The 17,939-nt window shown below is 35.7% G+C and overlaps 2 protein-coding genes across 7 annotated transcripts in view; one reads left to right on the top strand and one right to left on the bottom strand.

The window, feature by feature from the left end:
* The window catches only part of LOC106868358 (WD repeat-containing protein 44), a 60,851-nt gene extending 49,568 nt beyond the window's left edge, over positions 1–11,283 (bottom strand). For all 4 annotated transcript variants that reach the window (XR_008266202.1, XM_014913573.2, XM_014913574.2 and 1 more), the window contains exons 1-3: positions 11,144–11,283; positions 1,660–1,693; positions 351–415 (exon numbers count right to left, since the gene is read on the bottom strand). Coding sequence is in view for 3 of the 4 variants with exons in the window: in XM_014913573.2 (XP_014769059.1) it covers positions 351–415; positions 1,660–1,693; positions 11,144–11,211 (167 nt within the window). In the remaining variant the exon portion in view is untranslated. The remainder of the gene's footprint in view (positions 1–350; positions 416–1,659; positions 1,694–11,143) is intronic.
* A 135-nt stretch (positions 11,284–11,418) lies between these two features.
* Positions 11,419–17,939, top strand: part of LOC106868359 (FMR1 autosomal homolog 1-like) — a 51,442-nt gene continuing 44,921 nt past the window's right edge. For all 3 annotated transcript variants that reach the window (XM_014913575.2, XM_014913576.2, XM_014913577.2), the window contains exons 1-2: positions 11,419–11,554; positions 12,169–12,221. In XM_014913575.2, coding sequence (XP_014769061.1) covers positions 11,504–11,554; positions 12,169–12,221 — 104 coding nt within the window. In that variant the 5' untranslated portion in view covers positions 11,419–11,503. The remainder of the gene's footprint in view (positions 11,555–12,168; positions 12,222–17,939) is intronic.

Below are 17,939 nucleotides of genomic sequence, written 5' to 3' on the forward strand. Positions count from 1 at the left end.
ATATATATATACTAACACTCCATTGATCTGAGTGCCCTGAATGTAGTTCTCAGGGAGATTCAATGTCATACATAGAATGTGACAAGGCTGGCCCTTGTGAATTACAGGTACAACTCATTTTTGCCAGCTGAGTGGACTGGAGTAACATGAAATAAAAGTATCTCACTCATTATCAACAGACAACCCATCATCCAACATTAAGAAAATACAGAGATCAATTGATGATACATAAATTGTTCACAGTCTCAAAAGTCTAGGGAAGTGGGATTCTTTTGTTGACCATTATTCAAATGAATATTGAAAATTCAATTAATGACGACATTTATCTAAAATATATGAAGTTAACGAACCTCTCAAAGGTGGAACTTTCTGTCTGTAATAACTGCGATGAACTTTCAGCCTCAGTTGATGTTCCCTAGTAGAGAAAAAAACAGAAATAAAATCTTTAAAAATAATTTGTGTAATCATGCAGATCCACACATATATACAACGGGCTTCTTTCAATTTCTATCTACCTCACAGGGCTTTGGTCAGCTTGGGGCTTTAGTAGAAGGCACTTGCCCAAGATGCCAAACAGTAGGACTGAAACTGGGAACCTTGTGCTTAAGATGCAGACTTCTTACCACACAGCCACACGTATAAACATTTATTAATTTTTGATCATTTTTTTGATTTCCTCTCACAGTTGCCACTTGTCTGTGCAACAAATTCAAGTTTGCAATCTGGGTTTTCTACATTTTTGGTGGGTTGGAATATTTAGTTATTCATGTGAAACAGTTACCTCAATCAGAGATAATAAGGATGTCAATTAATTATTACACCTTAGAATCAAGTGTATAGACAAAAAGACAACTATCAGTGATAATTAAATTGTGATTTGTCAGTAAAATTATTTAAATCTTTAACCCTTTAGCATTTAAATCAGCCATATCTGGCCCAAAGCTTTCTGCCTGTTTTATGTTCAAACTGGCCAGATCTGGCCTCTCACACCTACTTAACAATGTCAACAATCACATCATTGGAATCTCAAAGCTACGAGATAAGCCGTGATTAATTCAAAAAAATGTGAATAAACAAGCATTACATTTGACATAGTAATTTGAATGTTAAAGGGTTAAAAATTTAAGGACTACATGCAAGGGTCAAGAAATGGAAAATACATCACATTTCAATAAGAATATTTTAAGGTCACAGAAGAACTTTGTAAGATTTCCACGAAATACAATTCAAACATTTCTTTCTAATTGCAATAAATGAAAGTACTGCATGATAAACATTAGTTTGAATAAGTTGGTCTGAGAGAAAAATTTCCTGTCTTTTGGATGCTAGGTCAGTCCAAAAATATTTTTCCAAATAAAGTTAATAAGGGTCACAAACTTCCCTGCGTAACTTTTTAACCAATACAGAAAATACTAATTTCCTTGGGCTCTCCTTTTTTTATGATAAAGATGGTGTGAAAACCCATTCTTAATTTATGAGGATATGTATTACATTTGGCAGAATAATCTGAATACTAAATGGTTAAAATGCATTAATATGACAGATCAATAATTTGGTATTGTTGCTCATATTCATGACTGAGAACATTCAGCAAGTGATTCTAAAAATGAAGAATCATAATAGTTTTTCACACAGCAAATATTTCATAAGGATACTTACATCTTGTTTTGGCAAATCAACTGGATCAGGTGATCTGGAAATTAAAATGAAAGTTAAAATATTAAAATTACTGAAAACAAAATCAGTTAAGTAAACATTTCTTGAGAGTACTATTTTAATGACTTATATTAACTTGAATCGACAGTCATAATGCAGACCATAATCATCATCATTGTCATCATCATTTAATGTCTACTTTTCCAAGTTTGCATGCGTTGGATAGAATTCATTGAGGTAGGTTTTCTGTGGTTGGATGCTCTTCCTGTCACCAACCCTCACTTGTTTGAATGCAAATAATATAATATTTCCCCATGACAAGACATGTCTTGCAAGAAAGGAAATGAAGAAAGAAGTCACTTGCATGACAGTGACACCAGCTTAAAACTAACACGCAATGTCAAGGCAAAGAGACCGAAACATACACACAGACACACATATACATACGCACATATATAAATACACACACACATATACATGTGTATATACAGTGGCAGACTGGGTCTAAAAATATTGGTTGCCAGGAGACTAAGGAAGCCCACCTGCAACTACAAGGGGGCTCACCTGCTACTACAATGCTATCGTTTGATTTTTTTTTTTTTTTTCTGTTAAAAGTATTCTTTTTAACTGTCTACAAACATAGCCAGGCTGAAATAATTAATGCATTCTTCCAGGAGTGAATAAAAAGGTCTCAAACTTGAGGGGATGAGCCCCTTAGATACTAACATGGGCCCCCATATATGGATTCTAACATACATACATATATTACATACATACATATACACATACATATGTGCATATATACATACATACGTGCAGATATACATAAATAAATAAATACGTACGTACATACATATACATACATACATACGCACACATATATATAAATATATATATACATGCATATATATATACATATATAGAGGGTGTCATGGTAAATTGTCACCATTTTATATTTTTAATTTCGCACATGCAAATTGTTTTTGATTTTGTAGACTATACAGTATTGTAGGGTCAGTTGGGCACCGTCTGTGAGCAAAACAGTACCATGACGCAATTCACTCTGCCAGCAATTTGGAAACAACATGCTGTGTTGCTTGGCATTCATACCGGAAGCTCCAATATGAAACATTTCTGAGTGTTTGAGTGTCAATTTGAGGACAATGCAGAAAATTCAGAAAGAGTTGGACGAGTCTAATGGTGATTACAAAGGTATGGCAGCTTGGAAAACTCACTCTGATTATTCAGATAAGAAAAGATCTCCTGAATTTGTTAGTGAGACCTAGGCCAGTGTCTGAGTTTCTTATCAGGCAGGTAGTGCATGAAGGCATTCGGTATTCCTCATATACAGCTACTACCAACATGAAAGTCCTCAATGCTACATTCTTATTTGTCACCACCTGCCTACCATGACAACGCAGATATCATAATAGCACAGTGATTAAAACTTTTCCCTCAACTTATCTGTTATATATTTAAACCCTGTTGAACAGGCAAAGCTCTAAAATAAAGACCTAAGTAATCTAAGCAAAAAAATTTAAAAATCACAGAGACAATAAAAGGAATGTACTATGTGAGTCAATTGGTAGGGATTAGGCTGGCTATAGTTACATGTAGATATTGATAACAACACTTCTGCTTCGCTGTGTTAACAAACAGAATTTCATTCAAAATTTTTGGAGATTAGCAAAGTTGTACACTTTTACCATCATGAAAGCATGGAGAATCTGAAAACTAGCATTGGTTTCTAATTTTGGCACAAGGCCAGCAATTTCAGGGGAGGAGGTAAATAGATTACATCAACTCCAGTCTTCAACTGGTATACTTATTTTATCAACCCCAAAAGGATGAAAGGCAAAGTCAACATCGACAGAATTTGAACTCAGAATGTAGAGATGGACAATATACTGCTAAGAATTTTATCAAGCATGATAACAATTGAGCCAGCTTGTGGCCTTACAATCTGAAAACTAATATAGGCTTAAAATTCTGGCAAAAGGCTAGCATCATTCCTAGTGCTCAACTGGTACTTATTACATCAACTGCAAAAGGATGAAAGGCAAAGTCGACCTTGATGGAATTTGAACTTAGAACATAGACATGGACGAAATACCTCTAAGCATTTAGCTTGGCGGACTAATGATTCTGCTGGCTTGCCGTCTTTCAATCTGAAAACTAATATGGGTCTCAAATTTTGGCACAAGGCCAGCAACTTCAAGAGAAAGGGAGAAGTCAACTACATCAACCCCAGTGCATAACCGGTACTTATTTCATCGACCTTGAAAGAATTTGAACACAGAACGTAGAGATGGACAAAATACTGTTAAGTATTTTGCCTGGTGCACCAATGATTTTGCTAGCTCGCTTACCTTACAATCTAAAAACTAATACAAGTTTCAAAATTTGGCACAATGCCAGCAAGCTAAGATGAAAGGGAGAAGTCAATTACATTGATCCCAGTCCTCACCTAGTACTTATCTCATCAACCTCAAAAGGACGAAAGGTAAATTTGACCTCAGCGGAATTTGAACTCAGAATGCAGAGATGGACAAAATACCACCAAGCATTTTGCCTGGCATGCCAACGATTCTGCCAGCTCATTACCTTAACAATCTGAAAACTAATATTGGCATTTGTACAGACTTGGTTGGCATCTTGGATTTTCAAACTGGCCACCATAACTATTTTGTATTATCTTAGCTTTTAGTCAGCCTAGAAACTGAAGCATGTTAATCCTATGCTTTCGAGGTCAAGGAATCCAATAAAGGCTTCAAAATAATGTTTAAGATTATATAAAAAAGCAACGAAGGTAACTAAAAACTATTGTCTTTCTGTTTGTGATAATATAAGAGCATTACATAATACATGCTGCAATCTTGTGAAGTTACAGACATGGATTTATAAAGTAACAAGACAGCCTTGTTAGTTATTAAGTTGAACTTAGTTATCAAGTTGAATGATAAGTTCTATACACAGAGTCAACTGGTTCCTGTTACTCAAGGATATACTTTGACAGTTTTTTATTCTCCTGAGAGTCAGTTTTAGCATTATAGGTCTGTGGGATTTTCAGTCAGTCACTTCCACATAAAGAACTGTGCAAACTAAGTTCATATCATTCAGGTGTATGCTTTTACAGAGGTCTGTGGCTCAGTGGTTAGGGTATTCGACTCACAATCATTAGGTTGTGAGTTTGATTCCTGGCAGTGCATTGTGTCCTTGATCGAGACACTTTATTTCATGCTGCTCCAGTTCACTCAGCTGGTCAAAATGAGTTGTCCCTGTATTTCAAAGGGGCCAGCCTTGTCACTTCTGTGTCATGCTGAATCTCCCTGAGAACTACATTAAGGGTACAAATGTCTGTGGAGTGCTCGGCCACTTGCACATTAATTTCACGAGCAAGCTGTTCCGTTGATCAGATCGACTGGAACCCTCGTCATCGTAAACAATAGAGTGCCAGTTTTTATGAATGTGTTGTCCCACAACAGTGACCTAGTACCTCATTCTATACGCATGCATTCAATGTGATCCTCAAAGACACCAACAGGAAGAAGCAACTTGATGCATTCTGCCAGATATTCACAAAAATAGATACCACCTTAAGTCAAGAATACTTTTATGGCTGTTTTTAGGAATTCCCAGTAAGTTATGAATACCCAAGTTGTGAAGTCAGTTATGTAATAACATGAAATTAGTTACCCAATAGTGAGAATTCAAATAAAGTAGCCCCGAAAAGGGCTTTAATGCATTCCCAGAGTATACAGAACATAAGAGGAAATACTAATAAGGCATGCATACTAAAATCGTGAAGGATGTTACGTAATAGCAGGCTAATCATATATGAGATAATAACAATTCAGAGTAAATAACTTTGAAAAGGGCTTTTGTGCATTCCCAGAGAACATTTCCTTCAGGGGTGCGAGTGCTGGTATATTCATGAATAAGTAACTAACCGAAATAAGTGGATCGCCACATAATGGGACTGAACCCGGAAGCATGTGGCTGGTAAGCTAGCTACTTACCACATAGCTACTCCTGCACCTATATATAGACAATAAGAAAAACAGATACAGAATTGAAGAGAAAGATTCAACCTTCAGGTAAGGTAAGTTGTACAAATTTCAAACTAAGTTGGAAGAGAAATTTCTAATGGGACAACAAGATACATACACACAGATACAATGACGTGAGCTTTCCTTTTATGGGCAGGGCTTGCAATACCCACCAACACTGTAGTTGTTTTTCAAGCTAAATAATAAAATAAAACAGGATGTGTGTACAAACACACAATGGTACAGATGTTTAAATGCCTCAATGAACACCCAAACAAATGTGTGCGCTCACACTGAAGTGAATATATATAAGCAGGAGATGTTCAATTTTAGGGAAACAGACAGCCATATTGCTGTTCTTCAAGTGAATCACAAGGTCTACAATGAAGTAGCTGATACTGCACACACAATATATGCTTCATCATCATCATCAGCATCTTCATTTTAACATCCACTTTTCCATGCTTGCATGGGTTGGACAGAACTTGCTGAGGCAGATTTTCTATGACTAAGATGCCCTTCTTGTTGCCAACCCTCCTTTGTTTCTAGGTAAAGGTAATATTTCACCTTGTCCAGGCATATTTTCATGGAAGATTGGAAACAAAGGACACAATTTGCATGGCGACACTCATTTACTATTACATAATGTCATGGCAGTAACACACACACACACCCACACATATAATATTGGGTCATCCCATAAATAATGCGGTTTTTTTCAGTTGCATGAACTAAAAGTTGGAGAGGGACGGGATAAACTACCTGCATCAACTTGCTATAAAAGCAGGTAGTAATTTTACCTTGTACTTATTCTTAGTACAAGTTTTGAAGAGTGCAGTTCAATTTTAGCAGTTATTTTTTCAAAGCTATAATGGAAGTGACAAAGGAGCATATTCGGCATATTTTGCTTTATGAGTTCAATAAAGGCAACAACAGAAAGTGCAAGGAATAAATGTGCAGTATATGGGAATTGGACAATAAACATAAGCCAGTGTCAATGGTGGTTCCAGAAATTCTGAGCCGGAAACTATAGCCTAGAAGACGAGCTTCATCCTGGAAGATCTGTGGAGCTCAACGAGGATGTCCTGCAAACTCTGATGGAACAAAATCCCATCATAACTGTTGAGGAACTAGCAGTGAAGCTTGGATTTGGTCTTTCAACCATTCATTGCCACCTGCATGCCATCAGAAAAATCAGCAAATTCGGTCAGTGGGTTCGTCACAAACTTTCCAAGTATAACCACACGCAGAGATTGAATGTGTGTTCTTCTTTGCTGTCACGTCTCACAAATGAACCTTTTTGCGACACAATAGTGACTGGTGACGAGAAATGGGTTTTCTATAAAAATGTCAAGCACCAAAGACAGTGGGTAGGGAAAGGAGAAACACTGGCACCCCAGGCTAAAGAAGGTCTTCACCCACATAAGGTGTTGTTATCTGTTTGATGGGATATGAAAGGTTTAGTCCACTTTGAACTTTTAAACCCAAACTAAATGATAACAAAGGAGATCTACTGCGAGCGGCTTAAGTCAGAACTAGAAGAAAAACAACCACCTTTGGCTTCAAGACAAAAGGTATTCTTCCATCAGGATAATGCTCAGCCACATACAGCAAGGATAACATTCCAAAGGTTGAAGATGCCCCACCCACCATATTTGCTGGACATTGCCCCTTCTGATTATCATTTATTCTGCAGTCTTCAAAATCATTTAGACGGAAAAAATATGGAAAACGGACGTTAAATGATGATGGTTTAGTTCAACCAAAAATGATGTGGTGGTGTATGATAACTGTCTTTGAGATGTGCAGCAACAGTTTGTATTTTGTTGAAGGGGACTGGCTGTTATGCCCTAAAAAGAGATCTCTTTAGGGCATAAGGACCTCTATTCATAGAATTACATAAACTGTCTACATTGCAATAAATGATGCCTGTGTGAGAATATTTAAAGATAATGGAAGGTGGTATGATTTGCATAGAAGTGCAAGGGATTAAAAACTAACAAATATTTTATTGATGTGTGGATGGAAGAGGATAGGAGACAAGCAAACATCAATAGACTTAGCATTTTCTAATACATACTGTGCACCAAAGCTAAGATTGCAATTAATATTTAACAGAAATGAAATCAAAAACGCTACAACAATTATTTGAGCATTATGTCATAGTTATCGCAACTCTGCATAATATACATAATACAAAACAGCCTCAATGCAGTGGCTTGACCTGCAAGAGTTAGCAGCTCAATTTCCTTCAAAGTTCACTTTATGAAGCAAGGAAACTGCTCTCATCAGATATTTTTATAAAATCTGCTACTTTCAATGGCACAAAGACCACATGAAACAAAATAAAAAATGACACATTACAATGCACTAGCGCAGCTGGGGGGGGGGGTGCCGCCCGGGGCGGCCCTTCCGTTTGCCCCCACCCCCACCCGGACCCCACAAAAAACACATATTGCCTACAGCAGACCCAAAAGTGTCACCCCTTTAAAAATACAACCCGGGGCGGACAGTCCCCAGCTACGCTAGTAATTACATGAAAAAATAATTCTGACTGTTTTTTGGGTTTTTTTTTGGCAGCAGAAGAGCAATAGAGAAATGAAAAATTTCGGTGTAACAGAATTACAAGCACACGCTTGTAATAACCCGAAGAAATCAACACTCTCACCAACATCTACACTAACTTATAACCAACTCTACCAAATTGCCAGAATCTAGAAACTAGGGAAAAATCATTAGAATTTTAACCCTTTAGCATCAAGTCAACCCGTTTTATGTTCAATTTGGCCAGAACTGGCCTCAACACCTACCTTACGGGGCTATTCTAAATATAAACAATCACATCATCAAAATCTTGAAGCTACGAGATAATGCACGATTAGGATTAATTCAAAACAATGTGAATAAATAATAATTTCATTTGTCAGAGTCATCTGAACGCTAAAGGGTTAAATTGCACTCAAAGCTAATTAAAAGCGGCATCTACAGACTTATCAGCCTCACAATTTTAGAAAGGCTCATCATTAATAACACTGACACACCAAATCCCAAACAAGGATTCGGGACACTACACTCAAATCACACACTACCGAAAATCTTACACAGAGGGTATATGATTGTTTCAAAACCCACCCCAAATCACTTTGACTACCATCAATATAAGTTATCAAGAAACCTAGCTCCAAACCACATACTAAAAGTAACACCTGTCAAAAGCCACTGTCTACTTTCCTAAAAGCAACAAAGAAAGCATGAAATACAATTAACTACTACACCCAACAACATGAGTCAAAGAAGGAAGCTCTATGCCATCGTTCAGTTTGCTAGAAATAGCAGCCAGACCTCCCTCAAACTTACACCCTATCAGATTAAACAGGAAGGATATATTGGATAATGTAATTCTAAATATTCCGTCTGAAAATAAGATGAGATATTTATGATTGGTCATAGGTAAGCTAACAGACGAGGTGCTAAACCCGACAACTTGTTGTCAGATAGGAATTACATTACAATAACTCCTTAACATCCACAGCCCACGGAAAAGACCTGAAGAAAACAAAACGATGCATAAACACAGCAAGAGAACTCACAGGTACTGCCATATTTGGCCAACAGAATGAGACAACAACAATGGTATATACAGTCAAAACATTAGACCCATCATCAGTTAATGTCAGCCCTGCTACCATAAAGAACACAAAACCAGTACACTTCATGTTATCACATGTTGCACACTGTCTACTGACACAAAGAAAGACGCTAAAAATGGAAGGCCACCGAGACATGTGAAGGACAAAGTTTTGCTGTAGCAGCAAACCGTGAAGGGAGTATATTTCCAGACTGTCATGCCATGACCCACCCTCACGATTGATTCATTCATGCATGTCAAAGTGAGGAATATGCTGGTCAAAGGTATCTTGAACAATAACTACGTGATTGCACCTGATCATTTAGGTGATAGAATGTTTACAGGTCTGCTCGATCGGAGCTGGCTTGGAACTACACGACGACAGATTTACAGAAATAGACTGAACAGTGGAGAGACGGCAAATACTGCAGCCCATATGATTAACAATGCCAGGGTGTTAGTATAGTCCTTAGCGAGACAGACGGAGGCATGGTATAATCTAGTAAATTTGTAATTCATACCTTGCTGTACAGTAGACTTGTGTCACAGGTCTGCCCGATCAATAACTTGCAACATTGATTTCTTAGCTAATGCCTTATATATTTTATCTGAGTTGAGATTTAGAAAATGTCCATTCTAGCAGTTTCAGTCTATTTTACTCTCATCGAGTCTGCTTTTTACTTTCTCTTCTTCAACTGAATCGACTAAAACAAAAATAATAAAGACTGAACGACGAGGAATTCCAGCGTGAATATTAACTAAACATAGTGATGTCAGCCAAACGTGACAACAGTGAAGAAGTGTTGGTAAGATACAATCTCGAACCCCTAACGATTCAATTTAGAGTAGTTGACAATTCAGTTACTCTATCTGACGGTCACCAGTCGGCCTAACATGGTTGGTGATACAGCTGATTTGGTATGTTTAGTATTTGGATCTATGAAGAACAAAAATAGACACACCATAGTGTCTTGCCCTCTATATGCTACAACCAACGTCACATCATAATGTTTAACAATTACATACATAATTAGTACTGAGCTATATATATATATAATATAGCTCAGTACATGAAAACATAACGTTTTTAATATTTATTTTCTAAAAATGTTCTAGAATAAAATAATGCAAATATTTGCGATTACCTGAAACAGATGACAACTTTCAAAACACACACACACACACACACATATATATATATATATAAGTTCATAAGTAAAGAAAAAACACATGTAATTTTGTCAACTGTTTTGTCTGATTTACTTTATTCTGTTACTTCACATTATTGCTGTTTTCTTGGGTTGCAAGGAGCGTTAGTTACCAAGATAATTACACAATGAACAACAGAATGCTCTACAAAAGATATCAACAAGTGGATTTTATATCTTAATAAAGGGTGACAAAAAGACATTAAATGTCGGGAGCATGATCAAAGTGCAACAATACTCTTCTAAAAGCTTCCATTATCGATTTAAACCAAATCAAAATCTCTCAATTGGAAATACTTTCTTGTTTAACTCTTAATTAGAGGGCGTCACCCAACACAAATACCAACATAAATAATTATATAAATAAATTCTTTTCTTCGTCATCTATTCCTCTCTCTCTATATATATACATGGTCATACATACATATATCTTAAAACAACTGAGAGATTTAACCCTAGTATCATTGATTGATCGTCTTCAAAACAGAAAATAATTCGTCGTTTACACAAATTAATGTTTTCAGTCAAAAACAGATGTCGGAAGTTTTCGTCAGCAATATTCGGAAGAATCTATTTTAAATAAGGATCAATAGGAAACTTACACATTATGTAGTTCCGGAGAATGATCTTCAGCATCATAAAACTCGTCCATCTCGCTATCAGACGACATTTTCGGGATGTCGTAAATATTTGAGTGAGTTCTTCTCCGCAATATTCAACTCAACCTACACAAACCGCTGCCATATTGTTAGTCACGCTTCAATCCGTTAGTACGAGAATTGTCAGCAAGAAATTTTTTATTTTCGACAAAATTTTACAATTTTAGATAATTAGTAGTAACAGAAAATTCCGTACCATAATTCGAATGTTGAAATTTTAATCATTTTCGAAAAGATATTTTTTTCCGGATTTATACACAAGTTATACGCAAAATATTTCCCAGAAAGCATCATCAAACAAAGATGGAGGACCTTGCGGTGGAAGTATGCTGGCATAACGGGGCCTTTTTAAAGGTTTGTTGCATCTCTCACTATTCCTATTTCATTTATCTTAACATATATATTATACCATGAACCGTTTTAACATTGAAACAAACAATAAAAACACTAGTGATACCATAAATTTCTTTTAAGCAACATCCGCGTGCATCAAAAGTTCTTGTGTAGTAGTCAAAATGTTGGCCGCTTTTAAGTAATTCTCGTAAATCTGGAGTTTCCTTTTAATTATTGTCAGTTTTTCACCTTATTTCAATTAATGTTGAATAAATATTCTCGATATATAGATTTCCTTCCTTAATATCTATCAATTAATACATGATACACTGCTGGACCTATGTCCTTCGTTGTATTCTAAATTAACTTCTATTCACAATGGCTCGAATTGTGAGGAAATGAAATACCAAAATTTCTTCACTTTCCAACCACATAATGATAAGATTTCACAATTCAAGAAATCTCATGAGTTTAACCCATAAAATAGTTAAATTTTATGAATTTAACTATTTCCTCGAATAGTACTACATTTTGCTAACGTTTTATCATTAGAACATACTAATAGGAATTTATAAATATCCATTCTCTAAAGAACACGACGCGTAATATCCAACGAAATTTTGTCTTTTATTTAGGCTTTTATCAAGAATATTCATGATGATGAGGTTACTGTTACGTTTGAAGACAGGTAAGTTTGCTATTTGCCTCTTCTATTGGACGTGATTTCACAGAGAGAGAGAGATATACATGAAGAATTAGTATATGGTCGTCATGATAACACTCACTAATCCTTTTCTTATTCATCATTATTTGTGTGCCTTTTTTGAAATCAAAAGTACTTGTGTTCGTTTTTTTCTTCACTTTTTATATCGGTAGAATAAAAAAGTTTAAATGTTTAGAAATTTAAAAGAGTTTGTTTGATAAAATTTTTAAAAAAATAATAAAAAGGAAAATGAAGAAAAAAAAAAACAAAAAGCAAATTGTTAACTCTAAAACATTTTCATTATTCTGTATGCTGGAGTTCAATGATGGGAGTTGGGAGACCGAACAAACTCCAGTAACTTGATCCTACATTTTATAACCACGCGATGATATATTTGGAGATTTTTGTCAGTTAAAGAACAACGTAGAACAAACTATATACAACAGTCATGTTAGAGCTGCTTCTCTTCGTTCGCACACACACACATTTACCTGTAAAAGTCAGCAGCGTAAATTTTGTATGGTTATCTCTGGTTAGGTTTAATCACCAAGTAGTAGGCCATCATAGTTTAGTTTTCACCATGAAGAATCTTTTGAAGTTTCATTTAGCCATTTTTACTGTACTTCTTGAATAGTTATAGTTGCGTAGTTTGCTAAATTTAAGTATGTGTGTGTGTGTGAAGATGCGATGATAAAACCAGAAGCAGCCGAAGAACCGTGGACAAGTTTCAACTCATCAAAAAAATAAATAAATAAATGCTAATGGCTTAGACTATTTAAATATAATGTTGACTATTGGCGATTATATTGTTTATTCTATCAAGAAACTCCTTCTAATTATTTCGTATTTTGTTTCTTTTACGTGTAGCGAGGTTGAAATATTTTGGTTTGTTGTTCGTTAGGTTTCTCAAATGAGTTTTCAGATATTTGAATTACAGAATTAATAATTTTTTTTAATCTTCTACATAGAGGTCACCACGACAAATTTATCAATCGAATTTGATCATGCAATGTCTAGTTCTAATGATTTTAAAAGTTGCTCAATGTTGGTAATATAACCCAATTTTTAATTTTATACTGGGTTTGAAAGTTGTCGAGTAACCTCCTAGCTCTCATCGAGAAGGCTTCTCATCAGATTCATCCTTTTTTTTTTTTTTTTTTGGTTATCTACGACTACATTATCCAATGTATCACTTTCTTTTTTAAGATAACAGGGTGTGATTTGACTATTACTTCTAGAAGATTGAACGCACACAGCGTATATTTGTTTTTATGGATACATAGTGAACATAGTTGCTTGACCGTGATAAGGTTTAATTTTTGAACTCGTTAAAAGTTTTTCACTTCGCAAGTTCTTATTTTTACCGTCGTTCTAACTTCCTTTTATAAACAGTCATGAAATATTGAATTTGTCTTGTTTTATTTTAAACTCTTACCAGACTTTTACTTATTAGTTGGCTTACCGGCCCGTTTTAATATTTTTATGTTACATGAATATTTAATGTGAAATGTAAATGATTCTATTCCTCCTTCGACTTCATCATCGAAATGGATTAAATCGCCCATACTTGTCTATGTGAGTGTGGCTACATAGTCATTTTCTATGAATAGGTAGACTGTTTGAGAACAGGCAACTGATAGGGGAAGATGCAAATAGAGACTGGTGTAGACGAAAGTACACAAATTGACAAATAGGCGTTGTTGGTACTTATGTAAGTTGTTCTGACTGACAAGCAGATTGATGATGTGATTGATTAGTCATTGATAAATATATAGACACATGGGCATTTAAGGTCTTTTTGTGTTAGGTATAAAGGAGTTGCTGCAGTATTTACGGCATCTGTTGGCCCTCTTGCTGTCAAAGACTAGAAATGAGATGGCAGTTAAATGAATTCTATGAAATTAATTTTATATTAAAAGAACAGAGATTTGGAATTAGCAAGTTATTTGTGTCTAAATAAGGTTGTGAGTGTATACATATGTACATATTTTGAAATGAATTCTTTACTAGAAGATATAGGTTGTTGTGTGTGAAAATGCCGTTTCGAAGTAAAGAACTTTCGGTTTTCAAAGTGAAACTCCTTCACTGAATGTGAAAGAGATTTAACAAGTATATTTCTATTGTCACAGTTATATAAAGTGCAGAGGACTAGACACCACAGCTGGTGGCTGGTCAGATTTAAGCAAATTTGGAAACTTTTTGTTAATATTTATCTTCACATTCTATACAGCTGCAACCCATTAACGCCACACAATCCACACATCACATACTTTGCACAATTACTGTCTGATACTGAAATTCATAACAGAGAGTCGGAATATCTTTGCAAGAAATATTCCAAATTTTGTTTGAGCAGCGACTTCAGGTTAAAGATTTAGAAAATGAAGGATTTGAGGTTACAGAATACAACTGTTGTTGTAAGTTTGGTAGTTACAGTATATGTGCATCTGCTTTTAACTCTAAACCTTTTGACATACAGAATTACATATTAATTTGAAGAATAGTAATAGAGGCAATGCCTTTGAGCCGTTAATATTTGGTATTAGTGATTGCTGTTAACACTTGGAATATTTTGGTCTGGACCACGAAAGTGAGAGAGCTGAAAATGATTAGATGAGAGATCAGTGTAGCAAGAATTTAAAAGGAGATACTGAGGGATACTCCCAGTTGTAAAGTATTGAGATTTAGACTGTTGGAGAACCCATAACCTTTATTAGTTCTTTTGGGCTGGTTTGATGTGATGATGTTCAGCTTATGTGATAAGTAGTGGGTGAGGGTTTTAAATCCATTTACCTATGATTATGCAAGGGGTGAAATCTGTCAGTAGGCTAAAGAAATCTGTTATGTATGTTACCCAGGAGCACAACATTTATTTTTGAAATGATGAACATTAACATTACAGCTATACCCACACTCGCTTGATTTTGCATACACAAAGCTGTTGATGCTGGTATCTTGAAAAGCACTTGATCTGTTCCAACAATGCAATTTGTGTTTGGATGAGCATCCAATTGCAAAACTCTGTCCCAAATTCTATGGTACTGATCAGGATCAAACATATAGAATGACATTTTAGGTGCATGTGTGAACGAGTAGATGATAGAAGTGTAACAGTGGATTTTATTGTCAACACAGATTTTGCTGTCTGAAATGTTAATATTTTTCAGTCAGTGATAGTAGAGAATCTTCCAAATGGTCAGGTGTTCTTTTCTTCAGAGTTCAAGGAAATGAAATTTCATTTAACTTGATGTCCAGTAAAATATCCTTGAACTTAAGATACCTTTTTAAGACTAAATAAAATTTTATCCCATAGAAAAGACAGGACCCTGCTACCATCAGAGAAATGGGTATGTTTATTATACAGAAAAAAAGAGTTAGAAATGTCATGTGCTATTCCCAGTGTAAATTGTAGATACACAAGAGATGTGGGATTACAGGTAGACTTTGTATGTGGCAGATGCCTGTTAATAATTAGTAGTTAGATTACATGTGAAATAAATTCCTTCAGATGATGGGAAATCTCACAGAGGAAACAAACAGCTTTTGATGCAGTAGAGGTGGATGTTACGAAAGCATGTCAGCTAAAGTAAGAATGGGATGGGATAAGTTTTGTTGATAGCAAAGGATTACTTGTGTATCGACTGTGATGTTGCATGGTAGCAAAATCTAGGACTTGAATGTGAGATTTGTTATGGTCAGAAAGAAAAGCAGCATGCATGCTTCATTGGAATTTTGATGGAGTGCAAATGCGTTGAAAAAAGCTGGATATATGAGGAATCCAATGTAGTATGCAAAGAGAAGGCTGTATTTATACAGGTATGAATAATGGTGTATATGGAGGATGTCTATTATCTGTAAGTGCTCAGTGCTTGATATTGAAGGAACCTATGGAAGAGAAACTGCGAAGACGGGTTGGAATATGAAGGTGATTACGAGAATTATGAGTAGCAACACAATGTTGGAGAAGCTCTGCTGCCCACCTGTCAGAATAGTGAAGGTTGGGATGTATATGTGCATCAGTTCTCTACCCCATTATATTCCTGTTAACTCTATGTCTACTCTCCTCTGTTACTAACCCTCTTTCCCTTTCACTGTACATCAGTACTTGTCTCAGAAGAATGACATTTGATCTAATTTTACCTCCTTAACACTCTACTGCTTTCTCACCGTTACCTTCTTCATTCTAATCCAGTACCCCCAACCTTCACTCTCACAGTGTCACTCTTCATTAGTATCACCCCCATCTCTCCTCCAGTTTATTACTTTCCTTCACTCTTGTGTTATCTCCTCTGTTGCTCTTTGTTGACATTTTCTTTTTTCCATCATTCTGTCACTCTTTGTCCCTTTTAGCTGCTTAAGATGTTTTGCTATTCAATATCTTTACCAACAACCAACATGTAGCTGCTTATCAATCTCTCCCTCTTCCTCTCCCACCTCATCACAGCTTCTCCCCTCATATTTGTACTCTTTGTAACATTTACCTTAACTAAACAGACACAACATAGAGAGGACAGTTCAGCTATTTCAAAGACATGACAACCTCTCTGGTGTTGGTGCCAAGATAAAATGCACTCAATACACTCTGAAGTGGTTGATGAATTAAACAATATAAGGTAGAGAGGATTGTTTATTGTTGCTAAAGACATGACAACTTCAGATGCTACAAGAAAATGTATCTAATACATTCTCTAAAACAGTGGTATGAATGGTATTTAACTGTAAAAACCATGTCAAAAATGGAGCACACTAGTAAGGCATGCTCTTCCGACTCCTCTAAGATAGCAGTGGCTCCAAATTTGAACTGGTTTGAGCCATGATGGTATGGAAAGCATAAAAAAAATGACAATGAATAAAGCTATTACTGTGATTAGGTATGGGATCCTAGAAAACCCATCTATGGTTTTATACATGGGTTTGAAAGGTGTAATTATTTTTAATACTACTTGTACATACCTGTTGTTTTATGAACAGAATAAACGATATACTGTTACATTAAAATATAGCTATGTATTAAAAAAGGAAATAAAAATATACTTTGCTTTTTATCTTTGTACATATATATGCAACATTATATATGTTTTGTGTGTGTCTATACACACACACACACACACACTCCCACATAGAGTGGGTGCACAGGTGTGGGTTGTGTCAATGGGAAGTTTGCTTCTTGACCACGTGGTTTCAGGCTCAAGTCTTACTATGTGGCCACTTGGACATGTGTTTTCTACTATAGCCCTGGGGCCGACCAAAGCCCTGCGAGTGGATTTGGTAGACCGAAAGTTGAAAGGGTCCCATCGTGTGCCCATGTATGTTTGTGTCCCCTTGTCTTCACATTGAGGGGTTGTTGTAAAATAAATGAATGTTGTTCATTTCAAATATTCTGTGTGAACATATCTGACCATGGAAATGATACCTTGCTTGGAAACAAGTAAAGGTTGGGCAGCTGGAAGGGTATGGAGCTGTAAAGAAAACTGCTTCAATAAAATTTATCTGACCCATGCAAATCTGGAAAAGTGAACATTAGAATGAGTCTAATTTTATATATATATATATATATATATATATATTACTTGTTTGTCACTTGGTTGCAGCCATACTGGGGCACCACTTCAAATTTTTAGTTAGATGTATTGCCCCCCCCCCCTTTTTTTTTTAGAGACTTGTACTTATTCTATCAATTCTGTTTTGCTAAACTGCTAAGTT

This window comes from Octopus bimaculoides, chromosome 19, assembly GCF_001194135.2.
Source record: "Octopus bimaculoides isolate UCB-OBI-ISO-001 chromosome 19, ASM119413v2, whole genome shotgun sequence".
Lineage (NCBI taxonomy): Eukaryota > Metazoa > Mollusca > Cephalopoda > Octopoda > Octopodidae > Octopus > Octopus bimaculoides.